Below are 17,910 nucleotides of genomic sequence, written 5' to 3'. Positions count from 1 at the left end.
AGAGGGCTCCAATCCCAGCGAGACTAAGGGTTCTCTTCCTCCATCCACTCTCATTCAAGTCACAGAGATATCTAGAATGAGAGTGGAAGGATGGGCTTTGGCCGTGGCAAGCCCGAGCTTCCCACAAACAGGGGAGGTATGTAACAGGGGAGTTATACCTTTTCAGGTAATGTGCCTCTAATCCAGCAGTGTGGTGGTTAACTGCTGGTAGTCAATTAACAAACACCACCTGTCTGATTAGATTGCTTAGAAAAGACTGTCTTTTGAGACAGGAAGTGAGACTCCTTAGCTCACACCTGAGCTGAACTAGGAGACAGAGCAGAGATTAGTCCACAACTGGGCTGAACCAAGGAAGGACAGATGTCTTGAGCGACAAGCTGACCACAAGACAAAGGGGACAAGATTCTAACCTGGAGCCTGACATTTCTTGTGCACACAATGGTGCGGTTCCAAGAGAGCAGAGAAGCTTCCCCTACAGCAGCCCAGCTAACAGATAAGACTTTTCGTATAAGACTATTATCTATGTCTGTGTATTGATAAATGTCTCAATGATTTGGGGCTGGTAAATAGCTTAGCTAACCAACCCAGTCAGAGAGGGCTGAGCTACATATGTAGATAGTCTCCAAAGCAGAGATTGTTTTTTTGGTTTGGCTTATTCTCTTATGTTGATTTTTGCTGTGTTTAAAGCGACAGGCACAATAAAGCCTTGTTTTAATTTCACCTTAAAACAGTCTCCATTGTGTACCTCTGCACATGTCCTCCTACAAACGCATTCCTTCCGCACACGCTGCGTGTAACACGCCATCCAATCAGAAGCCAGGATTCCGTTTTGCGCACATCAGCAGTATTCGCAAGCCTGTCAGTGACGTAAGGAACCAATGGGTTAAAGCCTAGCTCTGTGCATGTGCTGTTCTTGCCAGTCTGTGGTAAGGGCAACTTTTGGCTTCATGGCGCAGCGTCAGGGGATGGAATGCTGCACAGTTCAGTTGCGCAAACGTGCTGCGGCTGCTCGGGCACGTCACGCGTTCCTAGTGGCTTGGTGACAGTTACCCTTGGTAACCCGAAGAGTTGCGGAAAGGATGAAGAGTGCGGCTATGTTAAACTACCAGGTCCTACAACCAGGGGGGGGAGCAGGGGAGGGTTAATACAGCACCAATGGCTATCAATTAGATACATTTCATTATAATATTCTTTTTTTAGTAATATAATATGTTGTATTAATAATTTGGTGTGTCCTGGGTTTTCATTTTGAAAATCTGGGCACCCTACCTCCACTGCATGCACCCCCCACAACTGGAACAATCTACCGGAGACTCACATTCACCACCAGTCTAAATTATTTAAAAACTAAAGTGGTCTCACATTTTAACCTGGTCTTGGGCAGTAAACCATAGACCCACCACAGATACTACCCAAGGGTACTAGATTGACAACTCAAAACCCGGTAGTACAAACCTGTGAAACACCAGATGACATCCTGCTGGAGAGACATGGTCTTGTCGGCTGGCGCTTAGGAAACAATATCCCTTGAAATGCTGTTTTAATTCATCTTTGATGTACGCATAATACTTACCTTGTACTGCGTAACTGAATAATATTTTTATTTAATGCACTATGAGCGTTGTGCGCTGTGTTTTGTGTTTCTCTCTGTTGTAGTCCTAGGGGGTGTTTGAGCCACCCCCGCTTCCACGGCTGCAGACGCTCTCTTCCAACACATTTTAGGATCATGTAATTCTTTAACCACTTATTTCACTTGGGTTTATTAGTGGTTACTATTGAGTTTGATTGTAGTAGCACACTTTATTTCACATATAATGTATAACCATGTTCACTTAATGTAACTATATGTATTTGTAGCCATGTATTTACATCATAACTCTGTGCCCAGGACATACTAGAAAACGAGAGGTAACTCAATGTATTACTTCCTGGCAAAATATTTGTATAAATAAATTAAATAAATGTCGCTAGCACCAGCCAGAGCCGCTACCAGCATACCCTTCCGAGGTAACTATCTCAGGAAGCAGGGTGTCTCTGGAGCTGAAATGAATTGGGTTCAGCTTCCGAGACCCCCACCCCCCCTCAACCTTATAAGGGAGGGGGAATGTTCTGTTACTTTAAGACGGGGCTACATGAAAGATGTAATGCTGCCACCCCAGCAGATGTTGCTATCCTCCGGTCTCTAAATATATAGGCGTATAAAGTCAGCATCGCACAATCCAGCTCTGCCCATATAGGTCAATTAACACGCGAGGCACAGAAGACACGTTATGTCAAATGTAATCAACACACATTTTCATACCTATGGCAGCAGTTCACTTTTAAAAAGGACTGCAGATGTTAACCGCAGATTTTGGAGCTTGAGATCTTCTCACTATTACATCAACCTGCAAGCCGGGTCGTGACGTCACGACAGTTCATTCGGCGTTCCATTGCTGCAATCACTTTCCCTGTCACTGAGCCACTCCCCTGCACATAACATGTGTCCTGTGCTCCGAGTGCTATGTTACATGGAATCAAACACACTTTCATACCTATGGCAGCAGTTCACTTTTAAAGGGCAGCAGATGTTAATTGCGGTCCGGTCCAGCGGTCCGGTAACTTTATTAACCCTGCGCGTTTCTCTCCGGTTGAGCTCTCTCGGGGGTTCCCCTGCAGCTCAGCCAGCTCCCGGAGAACTCGGACTGGAGCGAACGGGACGAAATTAGCAACTCATCGGAACCGGCCCGGTATAAAACAAACCCGCCGGAGCCGCGCAGCTACTATTAACCCCCTCACCCCCGTCTAAACTTACTGGGGATAACTGCCAAACTTTCCAGGGCCGACAGACTCCAGATTTATCATAGGACAAATACCACACACACATTCATTGTATGGGAATCCGCCCCTCTTGTAGATCAGGTGCAGTTTCTGTGCAAACAGGCGCTTGTTCTTTAAGAATTGCGATGAAACTAACACAGCGCCCACACTGACAGACAAGCAGAGAGACAGACCCCCCCCCCCCTCCCTAAGGAACAGCCAGATAAGGTGGGGGGATACAGGGAGCCGAACAAGTGACTAGGATAAAGCAGGAGCCAGGGCTGCATATTGCACCGATGTACAGTGAGCCGGGGGGCGAGAGGGAGAGAAGCAGCACCGTCACTTCCCAACCCCACCACATATACAGATACAGATGCCCCGGATCCTCACCTGTTGCTGTATCTCTGCGGTTGGGACACAAATGAAGAAAAGCTACCCCTCACAGCCCTCAGAATTCAACAAGGGAGGTGCTGGGGGGCGCGGCCATGACGTGAGGGGGCACGGCCTTGACGTGAGGGGGCACGGCCTTGACGTGTGGGGCGGTGCCATGACGTCAGGCACAAAGCATAGCTGATTGGCTGAAAGCGCCGCACAGTCAGTCGGGTGAAGGAGAAGAAGCCCGGAGGAAGGGCGCGTTCCGGGCTGGTCGCGCAGCCGCCTCCCGGAAGGAGCTAGGAGGATGGGGAGGATCGCCCTTAACGTGTCAGGCTCTCGGGGTGACGGTGGAGGCGGAGAGAGAACGCGCGGTTTGCGCGTAGCGAGGCTCTACGGTCGGGAAGAAATGGGCGGGGCCTGGTACTTCAATGGCTGCGGTTGTCCAGCGTCATCTCTGGGCGGGGCCTTGTGTCAGATGGCCGGGGTCTCCGCTTTGAACTGGTTGATACAAGAATGGCCGTCGTCCTGCAGCTGACAGGTAAGTGGAGTCCCTCCATAGTTTAAGGCTGGTATCTTCCTGTCCTCTACACCAGGGGTGAGCAAACTTTTTATGCCGAGCCCCCCTTTTCATCCGTGAAATTTCTCCCCCTCCGCCTGATGTCATCAAAATCCCATGAAAAAAAACCCTTTATTAAACTGTATACAATGTAAATACAAATATGTCTAAATACTTAGTGCAGAATAAATGAGTTCTTCATTATTAGGTGATACCTTTTTTTTGGACTAACAATTTATGTTATAGGACAAGCTTTCGAGAGTTTTCCTCTCTTCCTCAGGTCAGCAATACTGGTATACAAAGGTTTCTATGACTTAGACAGGGATTAGAAAAGGGAAGGGAAAAAAAAAAGAATGTAGCACAGAGAGATGTATTTGAGGTGGGGAAGGCACTGGAAGGGTGTTAAAACAGAGATAAGGAAGGTGAGAATTGGGAATGGGGGCCTATACATCCACAGCAGCACAGAGGGGGAAAAGTATGCTTCTGCCATCCTATACCTTCCCCCATCAGTGACTATACACCTATACATATCCCTGCTGGGTAGGGATTATGATTTATAGTATGGATGGAGATTTAGAACACTTATTGGTGTTTAAACACTTGCTATAATATCAAACCAATATATAACCATGTATCACAATTGAGCATCTAAGGCCGCACCTATAGTGCCCGCGACAGCGACGCCTGACTTCACCTGTCGCAGCTAGCGAAAATTGTATTTTGCTTTGCGGCGACGTTGCGGGTGACCAAGTCATTGATTGGTTCAGACTCTGTCACATGTGTCGACAGCCTCAGAAAAATCACATTTGTCCGGCTTAAAGAATTTGCGTCGCTCCGTCGTGCTTACTATAAGTGCACGTGACAATGCATTTGATGTCGGGCGATGTCGCGCCGCCGGCACTATAAGCGCAGCCTAAGAGTAATCCCTTATGGTGTATGTATAGGTAATACTGTAAACAGGGAGAAAAAGAACCCCTATGTTGGGAGCACTCAGCGGCTAATGATACTGATGTGAGAATATATAATGTAATCTTTTAAAGAACACAATCTGTTATAGTGATGTATAGTGAATTTAAGGATAAAAACAACTTTATTGGGAGAAATCCTCAAATAAAATGAATGTCCTAAATAAATGATATATCCTAAATAAGCGGCGAATTAAAATGCAATGAAGGTGGGGTGAGCCAATGGAACAATGAGTCTAATACAGTTCTAGGTTATCTGGATACCCTCCAATGTAATAGGTAAGTGTATACCAAATATTTAGAGGAAATAGAATGCAGTTGTAACATAACCATATATAATGTCACACATAAGTCCAGTGCTCTGCATTAACTATAAGGCTCAGTGCTGCTCTTCACAAACAGCTGGCTCAAGGTGTGAAAAGTACATTCTTATCAACACAATCTATATAATCAATGACTGTGAACAACTCTTAGGAACCAGTGCTGCGAGTCTAACAAAAAGGCAGCATGATTATCTGCCCAGATGTTTTAGCAGACAAAAAATATCAAAGGGATAAAAAAGATTTTAAAGATTGTAACATTTATAAATATCATTTGAAAAGAACTAAGTCCACTACTACCACACATGAAACTTTAGAGACCTCAACAGAGTATGAGACTTCTGACATTGAAGAGCACCCCAAACAAAATAAACATCACATGCAAACAAGACAACAGGAATCTAACCCTTTTTTAGAGGCAACAGGGTCCTATACCCCATACAGGGGAAGGGGAGACAAGGAGGGGACAAAAGAGGTCAAGGAAGAAACAGGGGGGAATGGCAAACCAGGAGGTACAAGAGCAGGAGACGGTACTAGACACACAGACATGACTGCTATCACTAGTGTATCTGACGAAAGTCAAATTATCAATCTCTCAGACTTCGAATTACAACCCAAACACACCAGTGTTCTACTAAAGGGATTATCATTTTCTCCTACTGGCCAGTTCGATATATTCGAATGGGTCAAGGACCTGAATCTTTTCGCAAGAAAATTGCTTTTACATAAAATGTTTAAGCGAAGAGATGACAAGATCTCTGAAGATTTAGACCTTGAACCCGTGGACCTATTAAGTAGACAAAACCTTGATACCCTTATGGAACTTATGGCGAGATCAGATACACCACTAGGTGAGGGCCCTTTTACAACACTGAGACCAAAATCTAAATTCATGCCCTCCCTTGATCTAAGCTCTAGCGTTGCAGTATTTGTAAACTTGGTTACAAAGGATCTTGAAATCCTTAATAAATCTTCATGTAACCACATTGACAATTTGAGCAATGATGAAAGACTCGCATTAAATGAGCTTAAAGAGAATAAAACAATAACCATCAAACCCTTGGACAAAGGGGGGAATGTGGTTATTCTCAATAGCAATGACTATCTGATTGAAAACGAACGATTGTTATCAGATAGGACCTGCTACACAGTGCTCAAAACTGATCCCACTGCCAATTTCAACTTAGAACTTACTGAGATACTTACCAATGCCTGGGTAGATAAAGTAATCACAGAAAAGGAAAAAGACTTTATCTTGGTCAAACACCCCAAAATTGCCACTCTATATAGCTTACCCAAGATACACAAGGGTAAGGTACCACCGCCAGGACGACCAATCGTCTCTGGCATAGGGAGTTTGACAGAAAATGCCAGTGACTATGTTGACTGTATTTTACGACCCTTTGTTATAGCCCTTCCCTCATATTTCAGGGACACAAAGGATATACTCTGTAAGATAGAGGACATCAATGTCACCACAGATACTATCTTGGTGTCTCTGGATGTGGAAGGGCTATACACTAGTATACCACACAAAACAGGGTTGTTAGCTGTATCCTATTTCCTTAGTACCCGAGGCACAAACTTAGGGTGTCACAATGAGTTTGTTTTAAAGCTACTCCAATTTGTACTAACCAGAAATTATTTTTGGTTCAATGACAAGCTCTACCACCAGACCCAGGGTACAGCAATGGGGACAAAATGTGCCCCATCATATGCTAATCTGTACCTGGGCTGGTGGGAAGCGGAAGTAGTTTTTACCGACACTCTAGAACACTATACCAATCATATCCAACTATGGTATAGGTTCATAGATGATATCATTATACTTTGGAATGGTACACAAAAACTACTTCTGGAATTTATTACTATTCTCAATACGAACGCTAACAACTTCAAACTCACCTGTGATATCGGTCCAACGGAGATTACCTTCTTGGATCTGAAAATATCTATAAAGGAAAATGGTTATCTGTCATCTACTACATTCAGAAAGAAAACAGCTACAAACAGCATACTACGAGCCAATAGTCATCATCCCCGAAAATTAATTACCAACATCCCAGTGGGACAGTTCCTTCGCATTCGGAGGAACTGCACCTCATCCTCCGAATTTGAAATACAAGCAAACCTCATGAAGGATAGATTCTACACACGGGGCTACAGTAAGAACAGTGTTAAAAGGGCTTACAAGAGGGCAAAAAACACCCCTAGAGAAAGTTTACTCAAGGATACCCCTAAAGACTTACCAACTAATTGTATAAGGTTTATTGGTACTTACAACACCAAATGGCACTTAGCCAAAAGGATTTTCCAGACACACTGGCACATCCTACAGTCTGATCCCGATCTCAGTGACATACTTAAATCATACCCTGAACTTACATCTAGAAGGGCTAAAAACCTTTGAGACCATTTTGTCAAGAGTCACTTTGTAAAGGACAAAACAATCAGCACATGGTTACCAAGTAAACCAATAGGATGTTTCAGCTGTCATAATTGTAAGGCCTGCAAATTTATCAAAAGCTCCAAAACCTCCCAAAATTGGAATGATACTAGGAGGTTTGATATTAGGCGCTACATAAGTTGTAGATCCGCGGGTGTTGTATACCTGATAACCTGTATCTGCCGCAAAAAGTACGTAGGCAAGACCAGACGTCCTTTTAGAATACGGGTTCTAGAACATCTAGGCAACATCCGAAATCATCAGGACACACCACTAGCTAGACACGTCCTGGAGAACCATCAAGGGGACAGCACAGTTCTGTCCTTTACAGGCATAGACCAATTTTCCTTGGACCAAAGGAAAGGAGATTGGGATCAGGTATTGCTCCGAAAGGAATCAAGGTGGATTTATACACTTGGGACACTTTCCCCTCAAGGGTTAAATGAGGGGTTTGTGTTTTATCCCTTTTATTTAAACACCTTGATTCATAAACTACATACAGGCATACCCCGCATTAACGTACGCAATGGGACCGGAGCATGTATGTAAAGCGAAAATGTACTTAAAGTGAAGCACTACCGTTTCCCCACTTATCGATGCATGTACTGTACTGCAATCGTCATACACGTGCATAACTGATGTAAATAACGCATGTGTAATAGGCTCTATAGTCTCCCCGCTTGCACACAGCTTCGGTGCAGGTAAGGAGACGGTATTGCTGTTCAGGACGTGCTGACAGGCGCATGCGTGAGCTGCCGTTTGCCTATTGGGCGAATGTACTTAAAGTGAGTGTCCTTAAACCGGGGTATGCCTGTATACCTTGATCAGTTAATATAGCCTGTAGTGACAGATTGTGCAAGTCCTTTTAAATGACCACTAGGGGTCCCCAGTGAACAAGTCTTCCATTCACCTTATACCCAATTGAGTATACCTATGTTACGTTACGTGTAACCTACACTGCTCTTGGCCAATCAGCTAGCCCCGTTTTCCCTTTAAATGGCAGGGATAGGGGAGTGCTTAAACCAGCCTAAGAAGAAGCTTGACAGCGAAACGTACGTTGGCAACTTAAGGACGTAGTGACGTCATTGGTGACGTGTGCCTAAACTTCCGGGTTCGTCACTTCCGGTTACTCACTGTCTCTAAACATTGAGAAGTTATCCGGCTCCCAGACTCTTACGGTCTGTATGTTATGCGCCTCAGGAGGGTAGAGTTTAGGCTATCTGTAGTTTTATGGCTAAGGTTTAGTGCAGCAGACATGCCCAATTTGTTTTATGTTCTCTAATGCCTTTTGCCTTAGTATTGCTCACACTTATATGGTATAATGACGCATTAGATATATCACTATCCACATAATCAGTTTGCTGTAGATACACTGTGTGGGCACTGGACACCAGTACCACTGCTTTCTCTACATTTCCATCACCATAAATGTATGGTTTTTAGAGTGTTTATACATGTGATATCCTGTGGTAATTTTGATCTCAGGAGTCTGACGTCTACCGTATTGTGAGGGTACTTAACACCGGGCACAAGTCGTTGTCTGCTAAAACATCTGGGCAGATAATCATGCTGCCTTTTTGTTAGACTCGCAGCACTGGTTCCTAAGAGTTGTTCACAGTCTTTGACTATATAGATTGTGTTGATAAGAATATACTTTTCACACCTTGAGCCAGCTGTTTGTGAAGAGCAGCACTGAGCCTTATAGTTAATGCAGAGCACTGGACTTATGTGTGACATTATATATGGTTATGTTACAACTGCATTCTATTTCCTCTAAATATTTGGTATACACTTACCTATTACATTGGAGGGTATCCAGATAACCTAGAACTGTATTAGACTCATTGTTCCATTGGCTCACCCCACCTTCATTGCATTTTAATTCGCCGCTTATTTAGGATATATCATTTATTTAGGACATCCATTTTATTTGAGGATTTCTCCCAATAAAGTTGTTTTTATCCTTAAATTCACTATACATCACTATAACAGATTGTGTTCTTTAAAAGATTACATTATATACTCTCACATCAGTATCATTAGCCGCTGAGTGCTCCCAACATAGGGGTTCTTTTTCTCCCTGTTTACTGTTGCCTATTTCCCCTGGTCGCAGCACCTGAGTCACGGGCAGTAGCGAGGTCTCCTCCCATCCCAATCCCCATTCCCCTTACCTTGTCCCTGGTTTGTATAGGTAATACTGGCAACAATTGTGTGTGAGAGAGAGAGAGAGTTTAATTTTATTATTACAATCAATGTTAAATATACTTTATGTCCACATTTTAAAAGATAACCATTTACTGGCAGCATGAAGCAACATAATAAGCAGAGAGAAAATAACAAAAAAGTATAAAAAGCGCTGAATGGGATGTTGCTTAGAACATGGTCACTGAGGCAAAATAAAAAGCAAAAAATAAAAAACGAAAAATAATAAGCAGAGAAGAGGAAATATTTTATTTTACAAATGTAAGGTTCATACGTTTACCACTGGTAGCCACACTATTCAAATACTAAGTGCAATTATATTGCAACAAACAAATAACAATGGTACAAATCAGTAAAGTAATTGAAACCTGTGTTTTGAATCTTGCAATTAATGGAAGTATTTATTGGGGTAATGAGAGATGCAGACCCATCCCTGGCGAAGCCGCATTACGTGGGGAAACGCGTAGGAGGAGGAGCTAAGCACAGACCGCCGTGAAGCTCCCACAAGCCACTCCGTGAGCTGCAGTATCGGCTGGAAAGACAGACGAGGATACTGGGCGCCCGGCCTGCTGATGTCACAGCAGGAAGAAATTGGGGAAACAACACGTTATTGTATTTTATTGTCTTTGGCCACCTATGGCGATACATAAAGTTTATAAACGCTTCATTGCCCCCTTTACATCCTTTTTTCTTTCCATTTGAGGTTATCTCTAAACTAGAGGCGTGGTATCCTCTCCTTGTGGGGCAGCATTACTTCACACACAAGATTATCTCACACTACAGGAGGACTGAAATCACTAATCCTGCCCACCTGTCAGCACTCTAAGGGCTGCTGTATAGTGCGCGCTGGTGCACGTGGCGCGTCCGTGTCGTTTAGATATTGTGGGCGGCTATGGGGCGTGATTATGAAGTCACAGCGTTGGGGCGCGCTCTGATTAGCCTGCGGCTCGGCAGCAGTAGCGCGAAAATATACTTTATTTTATTTTCTCCTGTCTGCCGCGCCACCGCTCACGGCCGTGCGCGCGCGTCCCACCTATACAAACGGATGTCAAACACGGCCAACTATGATTGACGCGCGCGTACGTCGGAGGAATCGCGAGCACTATAGAACAAGCCTAACTTAACTGGTTACTCAAAGGACTGACGGGTGATTTGTCTATATGTGCTTAGCTTCCAGTCTGCATCTCTTAGGGATAAGAGCTACCAGTGGTTATCATTTAATACTTTTTATTATTTATACATCCTTTGTTTTGTGTTTTTATGAATATTGGCTTCCAGAATTTTATTCCTAATAATATATCTTTTAATGTGTTTTGAGTTTTGTGACTTCATAATAATAGAGGTCATAACTGGTCTGTAATTCACACCCCTAGACAATATTGGGAACTTCATATACTTATATGGAGTAGCCTGTGGCTATACCTAGCGCACCCCAATTGCACTTAGGTGCGTGTACAATCGTACACATTTTTTCTCTTTACCAAAATATTTGAGAGAGTCTTTAAAACATACATTATTGTCTTTGTAAAATCCTTGCCAGTATTTGGTCATGCTACATCACCATATTTTGCATACATTAAATCACATCAGGGGCTATGGATCAAAATCAAAAAGTGGAGCTAAAATGGTACAATTGCACCAAGGAGACACACACACACACACACACACACACACGTGTGTTACTCATACACATAATATACATATATTCTGGGTAATAGTGTGTGACGTCGAGCGGCAGCAGCAGTGCGAAAAGACTCTTCAGAGTCTTTCCTCCGGTCTGCTGGCTCAACGCTCACTGGCGCGTGCGGCCAAACTATATAAAGTCAGGCTTTGGCTGTGTTAATTATAAGTGGCGCACTATATTACGGGCCTTAAACTATACCAGGAACAGACGAGGACCTGGAGCTAGAATAGAACAAAACAAAAACAAAAAAGTGGGAAGATAGGATTCCTGCTTTTAATAAGCAAGACACTGTGTGTCTTATGTGTTTTCTTGTATAGAGCTGACAGTGTACACAGCGCTGTACATAGACTTTTTGCAGGCACACGTCCCTGTCTCATAGAGCTTACATTCTATTTGTTGGTGTCTGAGGCCCAGGGAGATAAAGTGACTTGCCCAAAGTTACAAAGGGCCGACACTGGGATCCAAACCAGGCCCCCCTGCTTCAGACTGTCGTTATCAGTCTGTCTTTACTCATTGAGCCACTCCACTTCAGGAAAATGGGGTAATACTGTAGTGGAACCTCTCAGGACCACATCATGTTCTGTAATTTGGCCAAACAGACCCTGCAGAATTATCTGTAGATGAGCCTTACTGTTTTACTGTAAGCGGTATAGTGGGGATGAGCTAATTGAGTATTCGTCCTATCTGAAGATGCTACTTGCTGGCTTTAGAAGTTCTCAGCGCAGGTTTCTGCCTAATCTTCTTCAGATTTACCATTACTTGTGACACACAATGTCCTCCTGCTACAGTACGTGGAGTGAGGTACCAGGGTTTGAACTGCAATTGCAACATTGCCGTCTGCATACTATACTGACCTAACAGATTAAACTGGGGGGGGGGGGGGGGAAACGTCTGTTCCTTTTATTTTGATAGAATGGTGTACAATCTCACCATTACATTCGCACAGAAGACTGACACGAGCGAAGGATACCTTTTTTTTTAAGTCAGTATAAATATAATATTTATCAAAAGTTCACATTGTCTTAAAGTTTTTCGGGGGCCGAGTCAAAATAGCAAGTTTATTGATGCTAAGAGACGAAGGAATGTTGTCGTCTTGTTACTCCCAAAAGGGCACAAGACTGAAAGAGTTACAGGCTGCTCGATGCTGAAGAGTGATATGGTCTATGGGACAAGAACTCCTTTCTCCTAATTGTTTTCCTGACTGTTTGTATCCCACATTATATTTCCCAGTATTGTATGTAATATCTCATGAAAGAGCTGTATACAGAGTAGGTGCTAAAGACATGAAAATCTATGTATTTTCTAAAAACATAACTTTTTTTCTCTCTCTCATTTTTCAGTGTTGTTCTGTTTACTGATTACAGTCCGGCCTAAAATGCTTTATGCTCTGGAGGGTGAATCGGTCAAGATTCCTTTTTTAGGCGAGGATAAAAGCTGTGCGAATATCATGGGGCGTGTGTTGGACTCCTCTTCAGAAGAGGTCGGTGCTTTTGACTGCTCTGTTGGAAAGTCGCAATGCTCTGGTAACGGTGCTTATAAGAATCGTGTGTCCTTCATATCTGAGAACCGCTCGGTGGAAATCCATGCCCTAAAAACTACAGACAGCGGAGTATATAAGGTGAAATGTGCACACAGTGACAAAGAGGAAGCAGCGACACTCGTGGTTCTCGGTAAGTCTTAGATTTTGCTTCTCATGTCCTCCTCCCCATCCCCTCTAATTAGTTTGAGAAATAATTCAGTTAAGAAAGCAGTTTACGTTGGTCACTTTATTTATTTTTCTGATAAAGAGATCTGTTATTAAATTTCTGATGCTGTTTTTACTCTTAATACTGTAATCTTCTGAATGGAGTTATGGGTTTGAATAGCTCTCCCGGAGCCCAGTGAGTTAAACTCTCAGGTTTCTGGGGCAGAGGCTGCTTTAATGTATCATGTAGACATTGTCTCCTATCTCATATCTAGAAAGATTTGTTTTGGACTACTTACATCAGTACAAAGGATAATAACTGCTCCTAGAACGCCTCCTATTGCTTCTTATAACCTCTGTATAACGCCTCCTATAACTCCATGTAGACACGAGCACTGAATTACCCTTAATGTGGTTCTCCCAAGGTCTGGTACACGGATGTCTCACCCTGTGATATGTCTTTCAGAGCGTCTCCCTACCCCTCGCATTACGTACTACTCCACTGTATCTGGCACAGACATCGCTTTCGTCTGCAATGTGCCTGTCGTGAACGGGTGTAATTATACATGGTACAAGGACAAGCAGCCCATTCTAGAAGACGAACACTATGGCTACCACAACAATAACGCTATACTGATTATTAGAAACGCCACTGTAATGCACAGCGGAGAATACTCCTGTGAAGTCAACAACCCGCTCAGTATGAATCACACCAAAACCAGCCTTACAGTAAAAGGTACTATGTTATATAATGGTGCTGTGTATCCACACACGGTGACTGCATTTACCCTCTTATGGTATATATGAAAATGGGCTTGTTTTGTATTTTTTCACTTTGCAGTGGCGGGGTTTCTGTGGCTGTGCACTTGTGGCTTTTTTCGCATGTTTTTCTGTTTAGGTTTTATTGTGCGCTCCCACTTTGAGAGAGTTCCATGAAAGCACTCAGTAATATGCCATCTTCTCTAACCCCCCCCTCCCCCTTTAATTCTCTTGTTCCTATGTGGGTCACCCTTTAACTCGTTAAACACGTCACTTTGGTCTGATCTGGGACCGACCCTTTAGCCTCAGTCGTTTTACACCCTGTCCTCTAAGTGATATTCATGTTTTCTAGATCTCGGGTAACCTTTCATTTTGAACGTGTGGATATTTGGGTGAAATTCTTTGACTCTAATTTCATATATTTTCATCCAAATGCTTCCCAAGGATGCGCAGTCCTGCAGGTGAGGTGTAAAATCCTGCGCATTGTGACACAAACATCGACACACTGCTCCTCTGCACAATCTTTACATCGTTCCTGTTCTACATACAGCCCGGTACCAGGGACAGATTTAGTATATGAGCACCCACAGTTTCACTTTATGCTTTGACATACATGAGTTCCTCAGACTATATATCGCTGTGGACTATAGATGGCAACAATATGTTATATAAGTTGTACTACAGACTTATCTATTCTGTGGTGAACCTTAGCCGGCTCAAATAAAAAGGGGCACTCACCCATGTAACAACATCTGTGTCATGTGGGGTTTATGAACTGGACTTAGCATTGCTAATTGGAATGTTCTGATTTATTAATGATGTACAATCCTGTGTATAGAGCTCCAGAGATACAAACAGTTGCTATAAAAAGAGTCGGACTGATTTTATTTTCCCCTCTTATTCAGCACCAGAATCACCTCACAAGAGACACCACTTCTTACTGATTCCTGCAATCTTTCTCTGGCCAGTATGTGCATTGATTGTGAGTAATTTCTGCTTATTCGTTCTCACGGCTGTGTGTTCTGTATAACAAGAATTCCTGTGTAGTATTCAGAGCACACCGCTGTGTACTCGGCACATGTAACGGTGACCTCTAGCCTGAAGAGCTTGCACTCTAATTATTGTTTTTATTTTTAATGGACAATGAGATAGCAAGATGAAGCCTTTTATGATTATTAGTTTTATAAAACATTTCCTCTGAAGGGTTAAGTGTTTTATGATGAGTTCAATATCATTTTGACTGTATTTCTGAAACAGTAGGACAAACAAACAAAGAACGTGCTTAAATAGGCAATAAGAACGTGTACTTTTGCTACATTTCTATTTCACACACATCTTTGTTTATTTTACAGGTGTATTTTTATAAAAGGTTGCAACAGATCTGCCTCCTCTCAGTAAGTATTATTACATTTGGTAACGCTGTAGCAGCATGAATCCAATAAAATATGTAATCTGAAATGTATCAGCGCTTGTTATCCCATTAGACAGGGGTCACACAGGTAAACTTCCCATGAGTGTCTGCTGGTCTTCCACAGGTCCCCGAACCATCTTCCTGCAGATAAACTCCCGGGATCTGTCTGTGCTGGGCCTACTTTTCAAACCCCAATACACAACATTGCAGCTCTTGATATACAGAAGGTAGTTACATTGTAGCTGTAGGCAGAGGGCAGCAATCTGTGTTAGATACAAGTGATTCTCAATGTCTTGTATAGCACATACAGAGTGAACCCGGCTCCTATGTGCTTTGCTGATACGTTTAATCCTTTCACTGCCAGACCAGTAACACATCGCGCTGCGTGGGGGTGTGTCACCCTCCCCGGCGGTGGGGTTAATGCACCCTGATCCGTGGTGTTGGTGTTATATTGCCCTGACCGGCAGTGCTGTCTCCCTGCGTGTTGCTCTGCAATGCGTTGCTGGCCTCTCTGGCAGTGAAAGGGTTAGGGGAGGGAAAAGTTGCAAAAAGCGTTACCTTTCCTGTTTCATTTCCAGCAGAGAGAATTGGATTACCAGCCACCACAAAATGATCCGTAAGGAACCTGATTGGCAACTGCCGCAGTAATGGCGTCTCTTTCTGCCGCAGTCGCCTTGTCCCAGGATTCCTGGCTGCCTCCTTCATTCGTGGAACAATGGTAGATGATGGGCAGCACTGGCAGAAGAATCCAGCTCCAAACTTGACCGGAACAGCAGGAAGAAAGCGCACACTCCAAATTTGCAATAAAGGTCTGGTTTATTGCAGGCTAGGCAAACAGTAACAGGACAACACGAACGCACCTACGCGTTTCGTGCACAGGGCACTTTCTCAAGGTGACAAGATAGTACAAATGCTGCCTATTTATACTTACCTGAATTGTCCATCGCGCTATCGGGTGTGACGTCATCAACCAGCGGTGACGCAACGTACACAGCCATAGGCTGAGCAAGTCAGGTGGTATACCAGTTCTAACTTTTGTTCTAAAACAAACTTTATTTAAAACACACATGAACAGCACACAAATAGTATGTAAATACACGATTTTAAAACGAAGTTGATCTTGCTTAAGCAGCAATTTGCCTGAGTTAAGCAACCACAGAATGGAAAAAATAACCTTCCAGTATGAAATAATCAATATTTAGTATACACTTATGATTACTCATTAGATGTTAGTAATAACCAATAAGTCTTATTACATTAAATGCTTATATAGCATAAATTCAGAGAAAAGTAAATACCTTGTTGGTTCAAAGGAGAACACATTATTAATAAAGAGGAAATATGCAGATAGTGGTAAATAGATAATTATATGTCCACTATAAAGATGGTAATTTACTTATAGTTTATATAACAAACATATAGCTAAATGCATGTCCTCAAACATAAAAATGACCCAAAATGATATCATTGAGATGTTGACATACATAGCATTGGGAAAAAGAGCGCACGATCGCCCCGGGCGAGTGGATTTAACCCCCGGCCGAGTAAATATTGGCCCAAGCAGCACACGTTTGGTACTAGGTGGCGAGTAGATATTTTTTTTGTGTGGCGAGTAGATTTTTTGGTGATTTGTCAACCACTGTAATATATATATATATCTTAAGAAGTAAAAGAAAAATCAATGATTTTATTATTTATAATAGAAAAAGAATAATTCCTTCAAATATTGAATAAATTATCATTAATTATGTAATTTAAACAAAATAAATTATTCAAAAAAAACTATAAAAAATGACTTGTATCCCAATCAATGTTCATGCCAAGCGGTTCTCTAGTTCTAAGTGTATAAATCTAGTAGGATTCACGTTTATCTAAAAATTTAGTTCTTTCTCCACCTCTTGGTGATAAGGGGATTTGTTCAATACCTTGAAATGTAAAGAGGTTTTCACTACCATAGGGACAATTAGAAAAATGTTTTGGTACCGGATGATTTTGATCTTTATTACGAATTAATCTCAGGTGCTCTAAAATTCTAATTTTTAAGTGTCTAATCGTCCTTCCGACGTATTGACGTCCACAACTGCATTTTAACAAATAAACAATGTAAGTGGAATTACAGTTAATAAAGGTTTGTACATTATAGGTCATTCTTGTGACAGAAGATTTAAACATTTTAATTTGATTCATATGTACACATACTTTACAACTAGTGTATGAGTATGTTCCCTTAGGTAATGTGGGTGTCACCTCGTCTCAGATCTAAATAGACTGGGTGATAGTGTATTGGCCAATGTTTTGGCACGTTTGAATATGACATTAGGGCCTGTAGACACGTATGGTTTTAACACTGGATCTAAAGACAAAATATTCCAATGTTTTTTTTAAGGATGGTTTTAATTGACTGTGCTTGTCTCCTGAAAGGCGTAATAAAGGAAGGACTATCATTGGATATTATTCTTTTAAAAGATTTTTGTCTCAGTAAGGTATTTCTAGCCATAGCTGAGACCTCCTTCAAAGATCTATCTAAATCCTCCTGTTTATAACCTCTCTGTAAAAAACGACTAAAGATCATTGGATTTTAATTTGAATTCATCATCACTAGAACAATTGTGGCGTGCTCTAATAAATTGGCTCTTAGGTATTCCCCTGAACATGGCATGAGGATGACAGCTGCTCGCCCTTAAGAAAGTATTACTGGAAGGGGAATGG

At 42.4% G+C, this 17,910-nt stretch overlaps 2 protein-coding genes across 4 annotated transcripts in view; one reads left to right on the top strand and one right to left on the bottom strand.

Annotated features, from left to right (window-relative positions):
• The window catches only part of LOC142486119 (uncharacterized), a 29,483-nt gene extending 26,204 nt beyond the window's left edge, over window positions 1–3,279 (bottom strand). Inside the window, exon 1 of one of the 2 annotated variants that reach the window (XM_075584789.1) lies at window positions 3,190–3,279. The gene's annotated coding sequence lies outside the window, so the exon portion shown is untranslated. The remainder of the gene's footprint in view (window positions 1–3,189) is intronic. The other variant, XM_075584790.1, reaches the window with a different exon arrangement.
• Window positions 3,280–3,382: 103 nt separating this feature from the next.
• On the top strand, window positions 3,383–17,635 carry LOC142486116 (cell adhesion molecule CEACAM6-like). 2 transcript variants are annotated; one of them, XM_075584784.1, is made up of 6 exons: window positions 3,383–3,712; window positions 12,688–13,017; window positions 13,498–13,767; window positions 14,696–14,772; window positions 15,143–15,184; window positions 15,780–17,635. In XM_075584784.1, the coding sequence occupies exons 1-6, from the start codon at window positions 3,688–3,690 to the stop codon at window positions 15,819–15,821; spliced, it is 786 nt and encodes a 261-aa protein (XP_075440899.1). In that variant the 5' UTR covers window positions 3,383–3,687; the 3' UTR covers window positions 15,822–17,635. The 2 variants fall into 2 exon arrangements, with proteins under 2 accessions (XP_075440899.1, XP_075440900.1); XM_075584785.1 differs by lacking the exon at window positions 15,780–17,635 and adding an exon at window positions 15,326–15,762.
• The last annotated feature ends 275 nt before the right edge of the window (window positions 17,636–17,910 follow it).

The sequence above is a fragment of the Ascaphus truei genome, unplaced genomic scaffold (genome assembly GCF_040206685.1).
Source record: "Ascaphus truei isolate aAscTru1 unplaced genomic scaffold, aAscTru1.hap1 HAP1_SCAFFOLD_748, whole genome shotgun sequence".
NCBI lineage: Eukaryota > Metazoa > Chordata > Amphibia > Anura > Ascaphidae > Ascaphus > Ascaphus truei.
Note: the sequence above shows the minus strand (reverse complement) of the source record. Positions and strands in the feature narration are given on the sequence as shown.